This window comes from Sarcophilus harrisii, chromosome 1, assembly GCF_902635505.1.
Source record: "Sarcophilus harrisii chromosome 1, mSarHar1.11, whole genome shotgun sequence".
NCBI lineage: Eukaryota > Metazoa > Chordata > Mammalia > Dasyuromorphia > Dasyuridae > Sarcophilus > Sarcophilus harrisii.
This window is the reverse complement of record NC_045426.1, coordinates 296,113,124-296,130,516: the sequence shown is the minus strand read 5'-3', so window position 1 is coordinate 296,130,516 and position 17,393 is coordinate 296,113,124. Positions and strand designations below refer to the sequence as shown.

The 17,393-nt window shown below is 33.2% G+C and overlaps 1 protein-coding gene across 9 annotated transcripts in view; it reads right to left on the bottom strand.

The window, feature by feature from the left end:
* Positions 1-438: 438 nt before the first annotated feature.
* Positions 439-17,393, bottom strand: part of SMARCA2 (SWI/SNF related, matrix associated, actin dependent regulator of chromatin, subfamily a, member 2) — a 278,733-nt gene continuing 261,778 nt past the window's right edge. For all 9 annotated transcript variants that reach the window (XM_031943983.1, XM_012542924.3, XM_031943976.1 and 6 more), the window contains 5 exons: positions 13,434-13,539; positions 12,926-13,027; positions 8,614-8,743; positions 2,389-2,531; positions 439-1,393 (listed from right to left, as the gene is read on the bottom strand). In XM_031943983.1, coding sequence (XP_031799843.1) covers positions 1,358-1,393; positions 2,389-2,531; positions 8,614-8,743; positions 12,926-13,027; positions 13,434-13,539 — 517 coding nt within the window. In that variant the 3' untranslated portion in view covers positions 439-1,357. The remainder of the gene's footprint in view (positions 1,394-2,388; positions 2,532-8,613; positions 8,744-12,925; positions 13,028-13,433; positions 13,540-17,393) is intronic.

The following is a 17,393-nucleotide window of genomic DNA, read 5'->3' as shown; positions in this document are numbered from 1 at the left end:
TCCAGAAAAGGAACCCTGGGAAATGAGTGTGAACTCTTTGCATTTTTGTTTTTCTTCCCAGGTTATTTTTACCTTCTGAATCCAATTCTTGCTTATGCAACAAGAGAACTGTTCAGTTCTGTGCACATAGAAGTGAGTGCAAGGGATAATGTTATAAAAAATCACCCATGCATATGTTCTGTCAATAAAAAAGTTATAATAATAAAAATAAAAAGAATAGAACCATCATTATCAACATCATTTTTCTCTCTCTCCTTTCCTTCTTCTCTCCCTCCTCTCTGCCTCCCCCATCCTCCATTTTGACTCATTGACTCTCACTGATTATTAACTTTTAAGTACTTTTAAAGAATATACAGAGTATGTCAGATACATTCACTGAGACGCAGTAACTAACAAGCATCATATCTCCTGAAACTCATAAACACAAGGCAATATTTATTGAGCTAAATTGTCTCTTTATTAGGAAAACACCAACACCACATTCTTCAAAATTACTGGAATTTTATTTGCCTCAGGCTTATGACTTGCAACCAAAGACATTGTGCAAAGAAAGCAAAGATTAAGTACACTTTAGGGAAAAGATGATAATCCACATTGGTAACATAGAAGATCAGTTTGATAAAAGAAGCCATCCATTATACTATATAGATTGCAATATTCAATAGCATTTTTCAACCAAACTTTTTAAAATCAAGAGTCAAAAAAGGAGCAAAGTTTACAGTTGACATAAATCTGATACAATTTAAAAAGCATTTTTTTCAGAGATCATTGAGCATAAAGTGGAAAAATGTATATGGGGCAGGGTGAAGTCTAACTACTGTACATTTATCAGCTATTAAACAAAGTTGCATATATGTACCACAGTGTAAAAAAACAATACAGAACAAAAAAAAAAAAACTTTGAAAATTGCCTGATGAAAAATAAAATAACCAGTGGCTTTTAATGGCTTCTCCTGGTTATCATTGTTACAAAAGACACATTTTCTTTTTCATCTTTCCAATGCTATCTTAAAGCATCTTAACAGTTGATAAAACCAGGCACACTCAAACCATTACCAAACTAAACCCAACCCATAGAAATATACTATCAACCCACATATTTTCCATCAAAAGTTTATTTTTATTCAATCTTAGAGGCCCATTTGGTCACAATATTTTACAAATTTTTTTGTATATTTTTCATTTACTTTTTTACACCATGATATCATATGTTTGTCTGGCACTATCCTAAAGCTAGTTTATAGATGATGACAATACAGAAACAACCCAATGTCTATCTGACAAAATGAATTCACGCTGGGTATAAATGAGAGAGGGGAAAGAGTTCATTTCTACCAGGAAAGATGCCCTATGTTGATCACTCGTCATCAGTTCCACTTGCTTCTGACTGATCCTGTGAGTCAAATGAAAACAAAAAAAAAATGTTAAATAAGATTACAAATTCTGACCACCAATTAAAAATGTATGATAAAACAAAATGTAGGAAGTAAGAAATATGATGGAAACAAACTTTGCTTATTAGCCTCTCCACTAGATGGAAAAGCAAGAAGAAAGCTACTATATACTTTTTTGACAGAAAAGGAGGTACTCTTGGTAGAAAATTCCATAATGGCTAAGAAATCTGGTTATATGTATCATTTGCCAATATTTCATTCCCTCTTTAGGCCTGCATTGATAGACTTGGATAATTACTCTCATTTTTTGATATGGCATTTTTTAAATGAGTTCATAAAGTCAAAGTGACATGAGCCTTACTCATTTGAATCTCTCATAATGTCACACAAAAATCTTCAAGTATCTGAAATGCCTATCTACATTATATATATAATGGGCAGAGTGGGATAACAACTTTGAAATTTTCCCTCTAAGAAGTCAAAGAGAAAAATAAACTCACAAGCATAGAAAATGTAAATTCTCTTTATTGAAAGAGACAAGGAAAGGTGGAGGGAAAAAGATGAAAAAAGAACAAAGAAGAGGGAAAGAAAAAAAAAAACAGTTGATAAGGAGGAACTCAAGACTCTCTTTTATCTATGGTAAAGGTACCTTCTATTTAATCACTAAAATTAAGATGAATTCATATTTCAAAAAATTAAGTTTTTTTCAAAAATAAGTTTGATTAAAAATTGGTTTATAATTCTTCAAGTACTTATAATTTTATATAGGACCTTCTTCTTAGTCTTCAAATTTTAAAGTGAGATTTAAAAAAAATCCTTTTAAATCATGTGCCTTGATTTCCTTATGATTTCTGGTAAGTTCTGTACATTTCAGTATTAACATATTAACATTTCTCTTCCATCATACTTCAAATTTGTTACCCATTTGACTTCATTGCTTCATCACCCACAGAATCATTAAAACGCTCAATTGTTTTGTACCATAAATACTTACATTGTCATCCTGCTCCTCATCACTGTCATAATCACTCACAACAGGTTTAGCTTTTCCTCTGCTCTGCCTCTTCTTGCCTTTTCCTTTGTCCCGGCCTTTCTCATCTTTTTTATTAAGCTTGATTTTCACTTTCACAGATTTTGCTAGAAGTAGAAAACCACTCATTAAGTCCCAGGAAAAGCTTCACTTCTCCCCAGTAGTTAAAGATGTCTGAATACACAATAAGAGGAAGCATGCGCTAGTGAAATGAATAGCCAAGATGGGAGGCTAAAGATCTGAATACTTATTTTCATTCTGCCACCAGCTTGTGGAGTGATTGCATACAAGTTATTAATTTTCTTCTGCCTCAAAAAAACACATCTAAAACCACAGATAATGATCTTCTCCATTTAACCATACAGAATGGTTTGGGGGGAAAAATGAAATGTAGGACAATTCCAGTTTAATCTGCAGTTCTTAAAATTAAAGTCCAAAAATTAATTCCCAAAATTTGGTTATTATTGCAATGGAGTCTATTAATAATATCTCCACATAGAAGTCACTTTTTCTAAGGAATTAATGTCTCAGCCTACATAAGCTATCTTAGCTATAAATTACCACACTAACCCCAACTATTTGTTCTTTTTATGCTATTCAAGGAGGCAGTTTAAGTTCACACAAAATATTCTTCTAGAAGATTTTCCACTCAATTTTTCCTATATTACTCATGTACTGATCTGGGGTTGGCCCCAGAATCAATGAGTTGGAAGGGCCACCTGCTTTATCTTGGCCTAGACCCTAGGTTCCCTGAGTTCCCAGGAGTATTATTACTGTGTTGAGAGGTTTGCTGGAACTGACTAAAACTTCCTGCCTTGTTAGCTATTTCCCAAGGTCTTAGAAGAAATTCATTAATGAAGATTTTCTTGTATACAGGGTAGAGAAAAGAGGTGAAAGATGTCACAATGGAAACAGAAGCTGAAGGTAGTCCATTATTCCTTAGCCAGTCTTATGCAAATCTTCTATAGTTTTTGCTTTTTCTAACAAAGAAATTGTCCTTTAGACTGGGAAGGATAAAACAAAACAGGTTAGCAGAGAGCTGAAATCCAGCATAAATGAGATGGTAAGAGAGCATGTAGCTTTCATTAAACAAGATCACATCACCTAGTCTAGACAGACTAAATCACAGGCCACTGAAGAAACTGGCACATATGAATACTCAGCTACAGTCAATAATATCTGAAAAAAATATGGAAAATGGGATAAATGATACAAAAGATAAGATGGGTAAATATTGTCACAATTTTCAAAAATGTAGAACCATGCATATTATTTGGAAGATTGATTTTGATTCCTGACAAAATTCCTTAACATATTGTCAAAGAGATGAACTATGACAATTTACAAGAGGAAACCAATTACTCTTTTTTTTTTTTGAGGCAATTGGGGTTAAGTGATGTGCCCAGGATCATACAGCTAATGAGTGTCAAGTGTTAAAGGTCATATTTGAACTCAGGTCAAGCTGACTCCAAGACTGGTACCCTATCTACTGTGCCATCTAGCTGTCCCTAAACCACTGAGTCCTAAGAACTAATGTGATTCACTGATAACAGTTCATTCCAGACTATATATTTTTTTCCCTTTTTGACAGCATTACCAGACTAGATGAAGAAAATACTGTGGACATTGTATATAATTGGATATTAACAAAACCTGTCAAAGTGTTTTTGATAGTCTTCATGATTGATATAGAAAGATGTACACTAGAAAATATTAGGTAGATCTAGAACTGATTGAACAACTAGATCCAAAGGACAGCCATTAATGAGTTTCACTGTGGAAAGGAGATCTTTAGTGGAATGTCTCTTTGTGTAACCATTTTTAGTCTTGAGCTCTTTTAATAATCTTATCAATAATGAGATGAAGGTTTAGCTGACATGCATATCAAAAGAGAAAACAATATAAATCTGAGGGGATCAATTGATATACTGTTTGACAAATTCTAGAAAAAAATCTAGATATACTAAAAACAATAGAACTAATTTAATAAGAGGATTTAAAATTTAATGGGGACAAATGTAAAGTGCTGAATCCAGATTCAAAAATTCAATGGCAGAAAAAAGATAAGAAATGGCTATTTAATAGCTTAAATAAAAAAAAGACCTAGGAATTGAAGTGGATAGCAACATAAATCAACATTTTGATATGGAAGAGGTTATATCTATCTATACTGCAAAGAGCCATAGTTCCCACAGTCATAGTCTCCAGTCAACTCCAATTCTTCAGACTACATCTGCATTTAGTCCTGTATATGATATGTCAAGATCACTGACAAAATGTAGGCAAATAGAAGGGTTACCAGGAACCAGGAAACTGAAGACTATAGCAAAAAAAGAATTCATTGAAGGAAACGACTAAGATCAAACAGGATAAGACCTGAGCTCAAAGGAGGTAGCATGATAGCTGTTTTCATATACCTGAAGGGCTCTCACATGGAGTAAAGTTGAGACATGTTCAAAGAGTAGAACTACAATAATCACAGGAAGATGAGGCAGATTTCAGCTGAATTTAAATAAAAATTTTCTGTTTCTGACATAAGATGACAAAGATGACAACAGAAGAAAATCAAACTTGAAGGACTGGTGGAAAAGACATATATTATGGGCTTACTGATGGAGCTATAAATTGTTTCGAACAGTATGAAACAAAATTCTTGGGGGAAAAAATCCAAAAGTGGTCATGTCCTTTGACTCAGTGATGCTACCATTAGGCATATGTTCTAAACAGATCAAGGCCAGAGACAAAGGATTCATGAGTAAATGAATGTTTATGGCAGCATATTTGTAATATCATAAGATGGGAAAATAGATGTTCATTAATGTGGAAGTAGTTGAACAAATTGTTATATATGAATTAACAGATAAATATGAATTCAAAGAAACATGGCAAACTTTGCATGAACTAATTCACAATGAAGCAAACAGAATTATGAGAAGACATTACACACTAACAACAAAAATAGAGGAATATAATTTCCAAAAACTTCAAAATACTGATCTAAGTAATTAAAAATAGGGACTTTATGAGACTAATAATAAAACATACTTCCCAACTCTTAAAATAGAAGTAACAGACAAGTGAATGAGATATGTATTCTCAGACATGCTCAATGTATTCATTTGTTTTTTCCATTCTGTACTTACTTGTTACAAGGGAAAGCATCTTCTTAGGTGGGAAAGGTTAAGTTAATTAGTGATAATCAAAGCAAAAAGCATCAAAAAACACTTTTAAAAACTGCACAGAAATCAACAAAATGTACAGGAGACACAAACAAATACAGTAGAGTTTCATTACTACCTTGTTAAGTTGTATACATACACTTTAAATATAAATATATATCCTTCATATATATAATTATATGATAAAATAAATATAAAAAGTCATACTTCCTTATGTAAAATTTCTTTGGCTATTTGAATGCTTGTGTTTGAATAAATGAATAAATAATTTATTAAGCACTTACTATATGCAAGACAGTCTCTACTCTGAAGAAGTTCACCTTCTAATGGGTATAATAACATATAAGGATTTCAGCTGCAAATCAGAGAGAAGTGTGACAGAGTCCTTAGGTGCAACAGCAAAAAGTAAAATAAAATAAAAAAAATTGGCAGTGCTTTTTTGAAAGTCATTTCCATTGATAAAATCATATCATTTTCTGGTGTTGAATATTTGATTGTGCTAATGAAGACTTTCTTTATGGAAAATGACTTTTTTTCCTGGGTCTTCAGCAATCACAGCCTTAACAGTTGCAGGAGCAGTTTCAAGGCTACATTTCCATAGGAATTGCTTCTTAGGATGGTGGCTAAGGACCTTGAGCTGAAGATACTGCCGTTTTGGAGGTTCTAGTTCTTTGGATGTCTCCATCAAATATGAGGGGAGGTCATAGGTCAAGGTGGTAATGATAGTTTGACTTGCCTATTATAACAAGCTCCCTCCTTTATCTCCCTTTTGAGATGCCTCACAACCCCAGGTAAGATGTTTGCTTTATGATAGGTAGATAATTATTGTTGATGAGGATGATTGGCTTCTTCACTATAGGAATTGCTTTCCATGGATGATGGGGGTGAGAGTTGAGTTAAAAGAAGCATTTGGGGTGCTGCCCATCCCAGGTCTTTTGTGCATATCTGTCTATTGGTTGCAGGCAATGGTCACTGCTGGCAGTGATAAGAAAGGTAGGCCCCCTCTCCATATTGTTACATTCACAATAAAAAGGAAAAATTTTAAAAACCCAATAATAACAACTCCCTCAACCAATTAGACTTATCAAAAAGGGAAATGACAGTGGTGATCTCTCCATCAGTGGATGCATAAAAGAGAAGGATAGATGGCTATTTTGAACACAGTAGAAAGGATTCTTATTGAGGTTGAATTGAACTAGACAAATTGTGAGATCTCTGTTAAGTCTGAGATCCTTTTATTTTGCCTACAGGTAAAAGTCATTACTATATCAATAAAAGAATTGTGGGAAAGGGACTATTTGATACTTGAATCTATGATTAATAATTAGGGTCTAGGAATAATTAATTCATAGCCATAATAAAATGGAGGAAGAGAAGAGTTGGTTATAAAGGACACTAAGAGCTTCCTTATAGAATTGATTTTCACTTCTGAAGATAAAACACTGATTAAACTCATCTGGAAATCAGGGTTGATGATTTTTACAAATCACAATAAAATGATATTGAATCATATAGTTAGGAAAATCTTAGAAATCAGCTAACCAAGTTCATTTTACAGATGAGAAAATATATTTAGAGGCTAAATGACCTGTTCAGAAGAACACAGATCTCTAATGGCATGGTAAGGAGAGATAATTATAACAGAATATAAAATTTCTTGCTTAAGAGTCTAGGTAATGAGGTTTATACCATATTTAACAAAATTTTCTGTAAACAGCATGTGTTATTTTCATAGGGACCGTAGAGTATTTATGGGTAAATTTAAAAAAGAGATAGGCAGTACTAAGCAGCAACTGGACTGAATATCATAACAAAAGTTAAAATGAAATTAATTAGCAAGGGAATGTACATGTTTTCAAGTATACAAAAATGATTTTTAAATAATGTCTGACAATAAATAGGCTTTTTGTGAACAGAATAGTACAATCAAGTATAAGACTGAAAGGATAGGTGATTAAAATCCATAAAGCAACACAATAAAATCCATTTGTACGTGGATAAAGTAAATGTAGACTGCCATGTTGAAGAGGAATTGAATTCATTTACTTGAAAGACATTGATGAGAGGAATATTTAGATTTAATGTATATGAATTCACTTCTTTACTATCAACTCTGTCCAAAATGAAGTAGACTGCTGGAAGAAACAGGGGATTCTTCTTCTCCCTACTGGTTCTTAAGCAAAGCATGGCCATTTATGGTTTCTTTTTCAAGTATGCATTGGACTAGATGGCCTCTGATGTACCTTCCAAATCAGAGGTTCTGTAGTTCAAGATATTTACTAAATTCTAGACTGTCAGAACTAGAATGTGGGCTTAAAATGGAAAGAAGTAAAATTAGGATGAATGAAAGCAATGCTACTTTATTCAGCATAAAGTAAATTTATAAACATATATTAAAATTTAGTTAAATTGGTATATGGTATGTGTGATTGCCTTGCCTAAATTTCTAAGAGTGGAAGCTTTGGAAAGTCCTATACCAATATGGAAAGACTTGAAGTATTGGTCATGATTTTGGACTATATGATTACCAATCAACTAAGAGATGTTCTTTACCAGGTGATCTACAGCAGGAAACAATTGAAGGTCACAACAACTCTCAGAGTAAGTCTGAGAAAAAGATGTGATCTGCATCAAGGAATGCAATGTTAATAATGAGAAAATCATCTGTTATAATATTATTATATCATTATATCATCATTATTCCCCTATATGAGGGCTCTATAATAGAGGTTATATTTAGAGTATATCTTTAACTTGTGGGGTTGACATTAGGAAAGAACCATGTTCTTTTACAAAACATATCTTGATGGATAGACAATGGGTCCTGACTGGCCACAAAGGATTCTTACACTCATGTTCTTAAGCCTGGATGGAGGATATTAAGATGAAGGGCAAACTCAATAAAAACTACATATGCTCCACAAGTTTTCAAAGGCTCTTCACAAAACTGAAAGAACCTGAGGGAGGGTAAAGAAGGAAAGAAATGGTAAAATTGGATCATTCAGATTACCCTCAGATTCTGATTCATCCTCATCTTCCTCCTCTTCATCATTGCTATCGTCTTCACTATCTTCTTCTTTGGCAATTTTCTGCCGTGCACTCTTAAACACTGACTGTAGAACAATGGAGTCCTCATATATCTACAGAATAAGAATGTATCTATTAGAGTTTCAAGTTACTTAAATAAAAATAATTCAGACTTTTTTCCCATAGAAAGAAAGAATTCTAAGAAATAACAATATTGGTTATTAATATCCCAAAGAAAACTATCTTAAATACTGTCTGCAGGATATGGGGTAGGGAACATCCAATTCAAATGATCTACAAGATATAAGGGAAAGGTGCAAGGAAGTATTTTCTGTTTCCTTGGTAATAAAAATATATTCATTGAACTAACTTGTTTTGATAAGTTCTGTCAAATACAGTTAACTCCTTATAGGAAGTATTGCTTTTAAAAATAGCAATCTATATAACAAAACCAAGGTAATATACTAATATTTATTAGCACTAATAACTATTCTAATATTGATTAAATCAATAAACATATTTATTGAACACTGACTGTGCACAAAACTATATAGACATCGAGAGATAAAAACAATGAAGGAAACAATGGTTACAAATATTATATCATTTGATCCTTAATAATAAAGAACCTACACTGTCTGAGGATTGATACAAATTCAGGTCTTCTTAACTCCAGGTTAGCACTCTGTACAGAAAGTCATCTAGTTGCCTAGATAGTATGAAAAGATATGGTCCCTTAAAAGTTTGTGACCTTACTGAGACAAAACAGGTCATAGGGGAAAGGGCAGTGAACTAGAACAAAAAGATTTAGGTTCAAAATCCAGCTCTGGCATCAATTTAGTAGAATGTTAAGAGTAAGTAATTTAATTTCTCCAGACCTCAGTTTCTTTATTGATAAAATGGGAATAATCATCTTTGCATTGTCTACCTGACAAGGTGGCAGTGAGGAATATACCTTTCTAAGACTCCCCAAAACTTTTGTGTAAGGATTACTGCTCTGTTACAAAACAAGGAAGTATCCTTTAAGTGTCATATTTCCCTAACAAACCTCAATGAACTCCAAAAGCAGAAGTGGAGAGGAGAGAAGAGGAGAAGAGAGGAGAAAAGAGAGGAGAGGAGAGAAAAAGAGAGGAGAGGAAAGGAGAGGAGAGGAGAGAAGAGGAGGAGATGACTAAGACTACTATAACCAAGGGAGGTTTCACTGAAGAAATGAAACTTGAAGCTAGCCCTTGAAATCAAGGTAATTTTTGGATAGCTGTTGAATATGGGGAATACTGTAAGGAAAGATGGGATGGTCAGAAAGAATAAACTGCATCTAGGAGTCGTTGAACAGACTGACATGATTGAAGTTGGGGAACTATAGAATTTTAGAGTTGTTGTAAATAAGAGTGGAATGTCACATTGGAGTAATCCTCTAGAGTAGACAATAGAGTCTAGGCTTTATTCTGTAGACAATGGAGTGCCATCGAAAATTTCCATAGTGCAAATAAAAATGCATTCTAGGAGACCTGATTTGGAAGGGCACCAAAGGTTAATTGTAGAAGAGAGAAACTAGAGACAGACTGATAGGTAAGGGACCAAAATCACATTTCATGCATGAGATGACAAACATCTGGGCAGACCTGGGACTTTGATGACATAATCAAGATTAATAAGAATTATGTGCAATATTAGAATTGGTAATAAAATATCTTTCATAAAAGGATTCTCAGTTGAGTCTTTTAGATTCTAGACTTTATCAAAGATTTTTCTAAAAAGTATCTTTGTAAGGAAGGGGGTTGTCTAATACCAATATTTTGGTCAGAAAAACAAATTGCCATACAGTTAACATCCTAGAAAGTAGAGTAAGCCTAAGAACCATTTTTCAGATTTCAAATGTTCTCTAACCAGTTGGTAAGGAAAAATGGAAAGGAAAATTAAACTGGCATATAAAAGATTCAGGAATTTAAGGTGGCTTCTGTTGCATCAACTGGCAGAGGCATTGAAATAGCATTTTCCAATTCCTTTTTTTCAACATTGATTTTTAAGGCAAACGCTATTATAGATCAGAAATAGTAACTCATATTTATATAGCACTTTATGGTTAATGAGGCAAGTCAATGAGTATATGTTGAGCTCCAACTATGTGCCATACTGAAACAAACAAAAAATATCTTTTCCTAAATAATGAGGAAAGCTTATGATTCTTTTGAAATTTGACTTCATCTGAAACTACCCTCTCTGCAGTTGCTAGTGACTGCTAAATCCAATGGCTTTTTGTCAGTTTCCATACTTTACCTTCCTTCAAAAGTATAATGCTTCAACTTTGTGTTTTCTTTTCTCTTGACTTCTATAAGACAAAGATTCTCTTGGTGGTCCAGTCATTTCTTAGTTCCTGTTGAATTATCATCTACCCTCTAAGTTGTTATGTACCCCAGGGTCTTGTTTTGGGTCATCTTCTTTCTTTCTCATAGTTTTTATTAAAATCTCTCCTTTCCGATGCTCCAAGTCATTATTAATCAGAGAAATGCAAATTAAGACAACTCTAAGATACCACTACACACCTGTCAGATTGGCTAAGATGACAGGAAAAAATAATGATGATTGTTGGAGGGGATGAGGGAAAACTGGGACATTGATGCATTGTTGGTGGAGTTGTGAACAAATCCAACCATTCTGGAGAGCAATTTGGAACTATGCTCAAAAAGTTATCAAACTGTGCATACCCTTTGATCCAGCAGTGTTACTACTGGGCTTATATCCCAAAGAGATTATAAAGAAGGGAAAGGGACCTGTATGTGCACGAATGTTTGTGGCAGCCCTCTTTGTAGTGGCTAGAAACTGGAAACTGAGTGGATGTCCATCAGTTGGAGAATGGCTGAATAAATTGTGGTATATGAATATTATGGAATATTATTGTTGTGTAAGAAATGACCAACAGGATGATTTCAGAAAGGCCTGGAGAGACTTACACGAACTGATGCTGAGTGAAATGAGCAGGACCAGGAGATCATTATATACTTCAACAACAATACTATATGATGACCAGTTCTGATGGACCTGGCCATCCTCAGCAATGAGATCAACCAAATCATCTCTAATGGAGCAGTAATGAACTGAACCAGCTACGCCCAGAGAAAGAACTCTGGGAGATGACTAAAAACCATTTCATTGAATTCCCAATCCCTATATTTATGCCCACATGCATTTTTGATTTCCTTCACAAGCTAATTGTACAATATTTCAGAGTCTGATTCTTTTTGTACAGCAAAATAACAGTTTGGTCATGTATACTTATTGTGTATCTAATTTATATTTTAATGTATTTAACATCTATTGGTCATCCTGCCATCTAGGGGAGGGGCTGGGGGGTAAGAGGTGAGAAATTGGAACAAGAGGTTTGGCAATTGTTAATGCTGTAAAGTTACTCATACATACAACCTGTAAATAAAAAGCTATTAAATAAAATAAAAAAAAATATCTCCTTTCCTCCCTCCTCTCCTTCCTCTCTTCCTTCTACCTCCCTATTCACTTGTCAGAAACACTCTATCTACAACATTCACTAGACTACTGGGCATCTCCACCTAGATACCCTGCCAGCAACTCAAACTCTCAGTATTTTTAAACTCATTATTCTCCTGACTTTCCTATTTCTGCAGAGAACAGGTTCTCTCATTAATTAATACAGGTTCAAAACTTGAGAGGCTTTATAGATATTTTCTTTCTCCTCAGCCAAGCCCTATCCATTCTGCATCAATAATGTTGGCCCAACAACTGCTCTCTGCCCTCCTACACAATTACCATCAGGGTGTTACAGCAATCTCTTTATCACATAAATATTTCCAAAATGAAGATGATATGTTTCCATTTCTTGTACTCTGTTACCCATGGAAACTTATTAAGGGAACTTCCTGACGGTAGTTTTGCTTAGATAATATATACACATTTATATATGTATGTATGTGGTGTATGTATGTGAAAAATAATACCACTATCCTAATTTTATTTTTAATATTTGTATAATAACTTCTGTTTTAATTAGCAAAGTCAGCTTATCAGTATCACAATACAGGCTGCTTGACAGAAAACGTACCACATATATAAAAATAAACAGAATATTTAAAAATGTCCACTTTAAATAAATATCCAGAATAATGGAAAAACCCAGAATGTTTGACTCCCTCTGTCAGAAGTTTAATAATGGAATATAACTATATTTGAATGATTTTTTAAAACTGGGTTTAAAGAGCAAAATATTTTATTTAAAAGAAGAGACATTTTGAAGCTTTAAAAAATGTAAGTGAAGTGAATCCAACCTGTGATCCCTCCAAGTTGAATGTTTGAGCATTATGACAGAGTAGCATAACATCTTTCTCCAAATCACCAAGGCTCCGGTATTTGTGATTACGGATTCTTTCCTAATATGATTTTTAGATAAAATGGAGAGGAGAGAAAATATAAAATGAGTAATTCTGTTAACAACATGTGTAGCCGAAATCTCTCTTTGGATTCTGCAAGAATAACTCTCCTACAATTACAACTATAGAGTAGGGAGATGGAAATTAGAGTGAGAAAAGGAGGAAAGTTTTTAAAAGAAAATACAGTGTAATATTATCTGGGTCTCTGTACAAAGTTTACCATAAATGTATGCTACAGGGATTCTCAAAGCTATATAATGACATGGTTTAGAAAGATAAGTATCAATTTATAGACTATCCCTCCCCTCTGCACCCCGAGCCTCACCTAAATGACTTCATTTAATTTGTAAACCTCTTTTCAATTGCTACATTTATTTTTTAAAATGGAAGTTTGCATCATACCTACCTTTATTTTTTTGAAATCCACTGGTTTTCTAATTAATTCATAATATTCTGGTAATTCTTTCCTTGATGGAAGTTGAATGAAGACTTCACTTAGCTGTCGCCCTGAACTGAAAAACACGTCAAGAAACATTAAGGGATTTTTTTAATAGTAAATGTCAATAAAATAAAATATACAGAGACTATGCAGTGCAAAATGCACAAGAATATGGAACTCCTTGCTGCCCTATTAGTCAATATACTCTGCTATCACTTCAAAGTCAAATGAAAACATCAAAGACTACAACTCCTATCATACTATATGCAAAAGCCATTTTGAATTTATTTTTCAGAGCAAGCAAATTTCTTCCTTTCATTTGGGAGTATTTAAAATTTAGCTTGCTATTCAGCAGAAAATCAGATATTTAGAAAAACAACAATTCTTTGAGTTAAAGAAGAAATGGATCACTTTTTTCTATCTTTTTCTCCAAAATTCATTTTAGATTCTTGACCATTATTTATAATAATTTATTATAGATTGCCTTTATCATAAAGGATAGGTGACAAAAATTTATGTAAGTGTGTATATGTATATATAATTCAATTCTGTCCCTTTTCAAAGAATCCTCATGTTACAAACCACAAACATCTTGTATTAATATCCAGAGGAAATTGTGCCACATTGCCTAAATACATTTCTATGTACAAAGGCAGTTTATGTATTTTTTTAAACAAGGAAATTATTTTGAAAGTGAAAATGGTTCATATTTCTGAGAAGTATATTTAAAACTCTTTTGAAGACAGAGATATATATTTGCAAGTGTATTTTAAGAGTGCAAAAATGCCTGGAATTTATTAATTTGTAAAACAGACTCAAAATTCTGAAGAATTTTTCCATCAGAAATTTAGCTTAAATAACAAATAAACACTAATATCACTTAATACTGGAGCTTATTCATATATATATATATATATATATATATATATATATATATATATATATATATATAAAGATATTCATCATTTAGCTGTATGACCTGGAAGGCTTAGATCATTCTCAGTTTGTGAAAAAATATAATTATTTTAAATTCTTTTCAGAATGATATCATTGCTACTCCCTTTGTGTAGCTAAAGATATCACAAAATATTACAAACTGTTTCTCTCAAAATTCCAGAAAGCTATTCTTTGGGGGAGGACTACTAGAATGTTAGAAGATAATAGGCATGAGTGACAATATGCTGTTTTAATCCATATTCCCAGTTGAATAATTAAAAAATAATCATAATGACAGTTATCATAAAAAAAACATGCGCAGTAACTTAAATGGTTGCCTAGCAACCAGAAGGAAAAATGCTGAAGTGCAAAAGGGGCCTGCATAAATTAATAGAAATGTCTCTGTCAGAAGGATGAGTGAAGTTCCTGTAGCACTAGGTCACCTTTTTAAAAAATGCATTATGTGCAGTTCATGAATACTCAAATGGAGTCAAAAACCCTAGAGGGAGTGGACTACTGTTGCCTAGGGAAATGAACTTTTACTCAAGAATCACAAAGTTTCTAATTAGGCTATTTTAGCAGGAAGCCAGTGCTTATCTCACCCACCTGAAAAGTACACACATGTGTTCCTCTATAAATTTCATCTCATAGGTCATATTAGAAATATAATTTATTAATATCTGAAATATAGAATTATAATTTCTGCTCTCGCCATATAAATTTAAAACTTTATTTTCTCTACATTGAAAATCTGAAAGAAAACTGAAAAATATACACAGATTTTAGATCTTTTCTTCTCCCTACCCCCCAGTTTTTGAAATGACTTCTTTGCAACCAATTATAATCAATCCAAAAGGGTGGAGGTCTTTTTAATTTTAGATTAAGTACTTCAAACATCTTCCTGGTGTGATTTTTTACTTTGCCAATAGATGGTGTAATTTTTCTATTGATGAATTACAAGTGTGTCCTTTATATCAAAACCTATAACTGGTATACTAAATTTGGATTGAACAATGGCATAATTCTTACAGATTTTGCTGAAGATTTCTAATAATAGAACAGACATGCAGAATCTTAGATTGAGCAGTCCTATTATTTACCTGGTCCTAAGTGGATATAGATTACATAAATAGCCCTATTCTATTCCAATTTATCAATTAGGAATAATAAATCAAAAATGAATGATTCATTATTAGAAAGGAGGGGGTTAAATGTAAAGTTTAATGAATAAATATATTTAGTTTTATAGCTGAAAACTTGCTATTACCCCTCTAACTGGATTTTCCATTCTATTTTCTGATAATAGAAAGAATTGGCATAAAAATATGGGGGAAAAGAATTTCGTAGGAAGCTTTGTGTTGTTATTTGAGGAGTATTGCATTATAATATGGAGGATGATGAATTTCACTGGGAGCATTTCCCCCCCTCCCCTAGAATTTGCATTATAATGTGGGGAACAATTAATTTCACAGGAAGCTTGTTTTTTCGAAATATGTGTGTGTATATGTGTGAGAGAGACAGAGGATGTGTGTATGTGAGAGAGAGAGAGAGAGAGAGAGAGAGAAAGAGAGAGAGGGAAAGGGAGGGAGGGAGGGAGGGAGGGAGAGGCAGAGGGAAAGGAAGGGAGACCTTAAATTCTGGAATACAGATCAATTTATTGTTGTCTATCACAACATTTAATGATTAATTCAACAAATATTTTGGACATCTATTGCATGTTGCTGTAAGAAATGTTTTTCATTCTATACATCAAGTATGGAGACAAATTAAACAAGTCTTTCCTTCAAACAATTGAGGTGTTGTGTGTGGTGTGTGTGTGTGTGTGTGTGTGTGTGTATTTTGCAGGAGAATTTTGTGTAGGTATGGGTGTGTTGTGAAGGAGCAAGGAGAAGACAACAAGGCAAGTATATAATTATGGTTGTTGTCCTTCATACTTGAAGATTGCCAAAATAATATCACTATGGTCAGGGTCAATGCATGGTGTTGTTTAACTGGCGGATCAGACCAATATGAGCTCAAAAAGCCACAGGTTGGGCACAAATAGTTCATGTGAACATTTGAGATGGAATCTATAATGCAAAACAGAAGTGCCAGAGAAGTTGTACAAACAAAATGCTATGAAAATTCCAAGAAAGACTTAATCTATCTACTAATCTATCCTATTTTCTTTTTTTTTCCATTACCCACTCAATGGAATGATTTGGTGAGATCAGTGTCTTCTGCACACACCATCTATTCTTTGTAGTTTCTTGCTTTTGCTTATATTAATACTCTCCCTCTATAATGTTCTCTATGCTTCTTCTCATCTATTGAAATCTTCATCTTTCCAAGGCCAACTCAAATACTAATTCCTCACTTCTCTGAACTTCTAGCCATTACAATAAGAATATCAGCTCTCTGAATGGGTTGCCTTTTTATTTTTTCTTTCTAAGCAGACACATTTCACCAAGGTAGGAAGCATGTCTTCCATTAAACCTAGCAAAATGTTAAGAACATAGTGGACCTCCTTCTGTTTTTGTCCGCTCGCATTTTTGATTTCCTTCTCAGGTTATTTTTACTTTATTTCTAAGTCCGATTTTTCTTGTGCAGCAAAATAACTGTAGGGATGTGTGTGTGTGTGTGTGTGTGTGTGTGTGTGTGTGTGTGTGTGTGTGTGTATGTATATATATATATATATATATATACACATTATATATATACATATATATATAATCTTTAACATATTCTTTAACTTATTTAACATGTTTTGGTCTACCTGCCATCTAGGGGAGAGGGTGGGGGAAAAGGAGGGGAAAAGTTGGAACAGAAGGTTTTGCAAGGGTCAATGCTGAAAAATTACCCATGTATATATCTTGTAAATAAAAAGCTATAATATTTTTTTAATTAAAAAAGAACATAGTGGACACTCTCAATAAATAATTAATTGGCTTTCATTTTTTTCTGTACCTATAATTTGGAAAAATGATGTTTTTGCTAATCTGTAAATAGAAA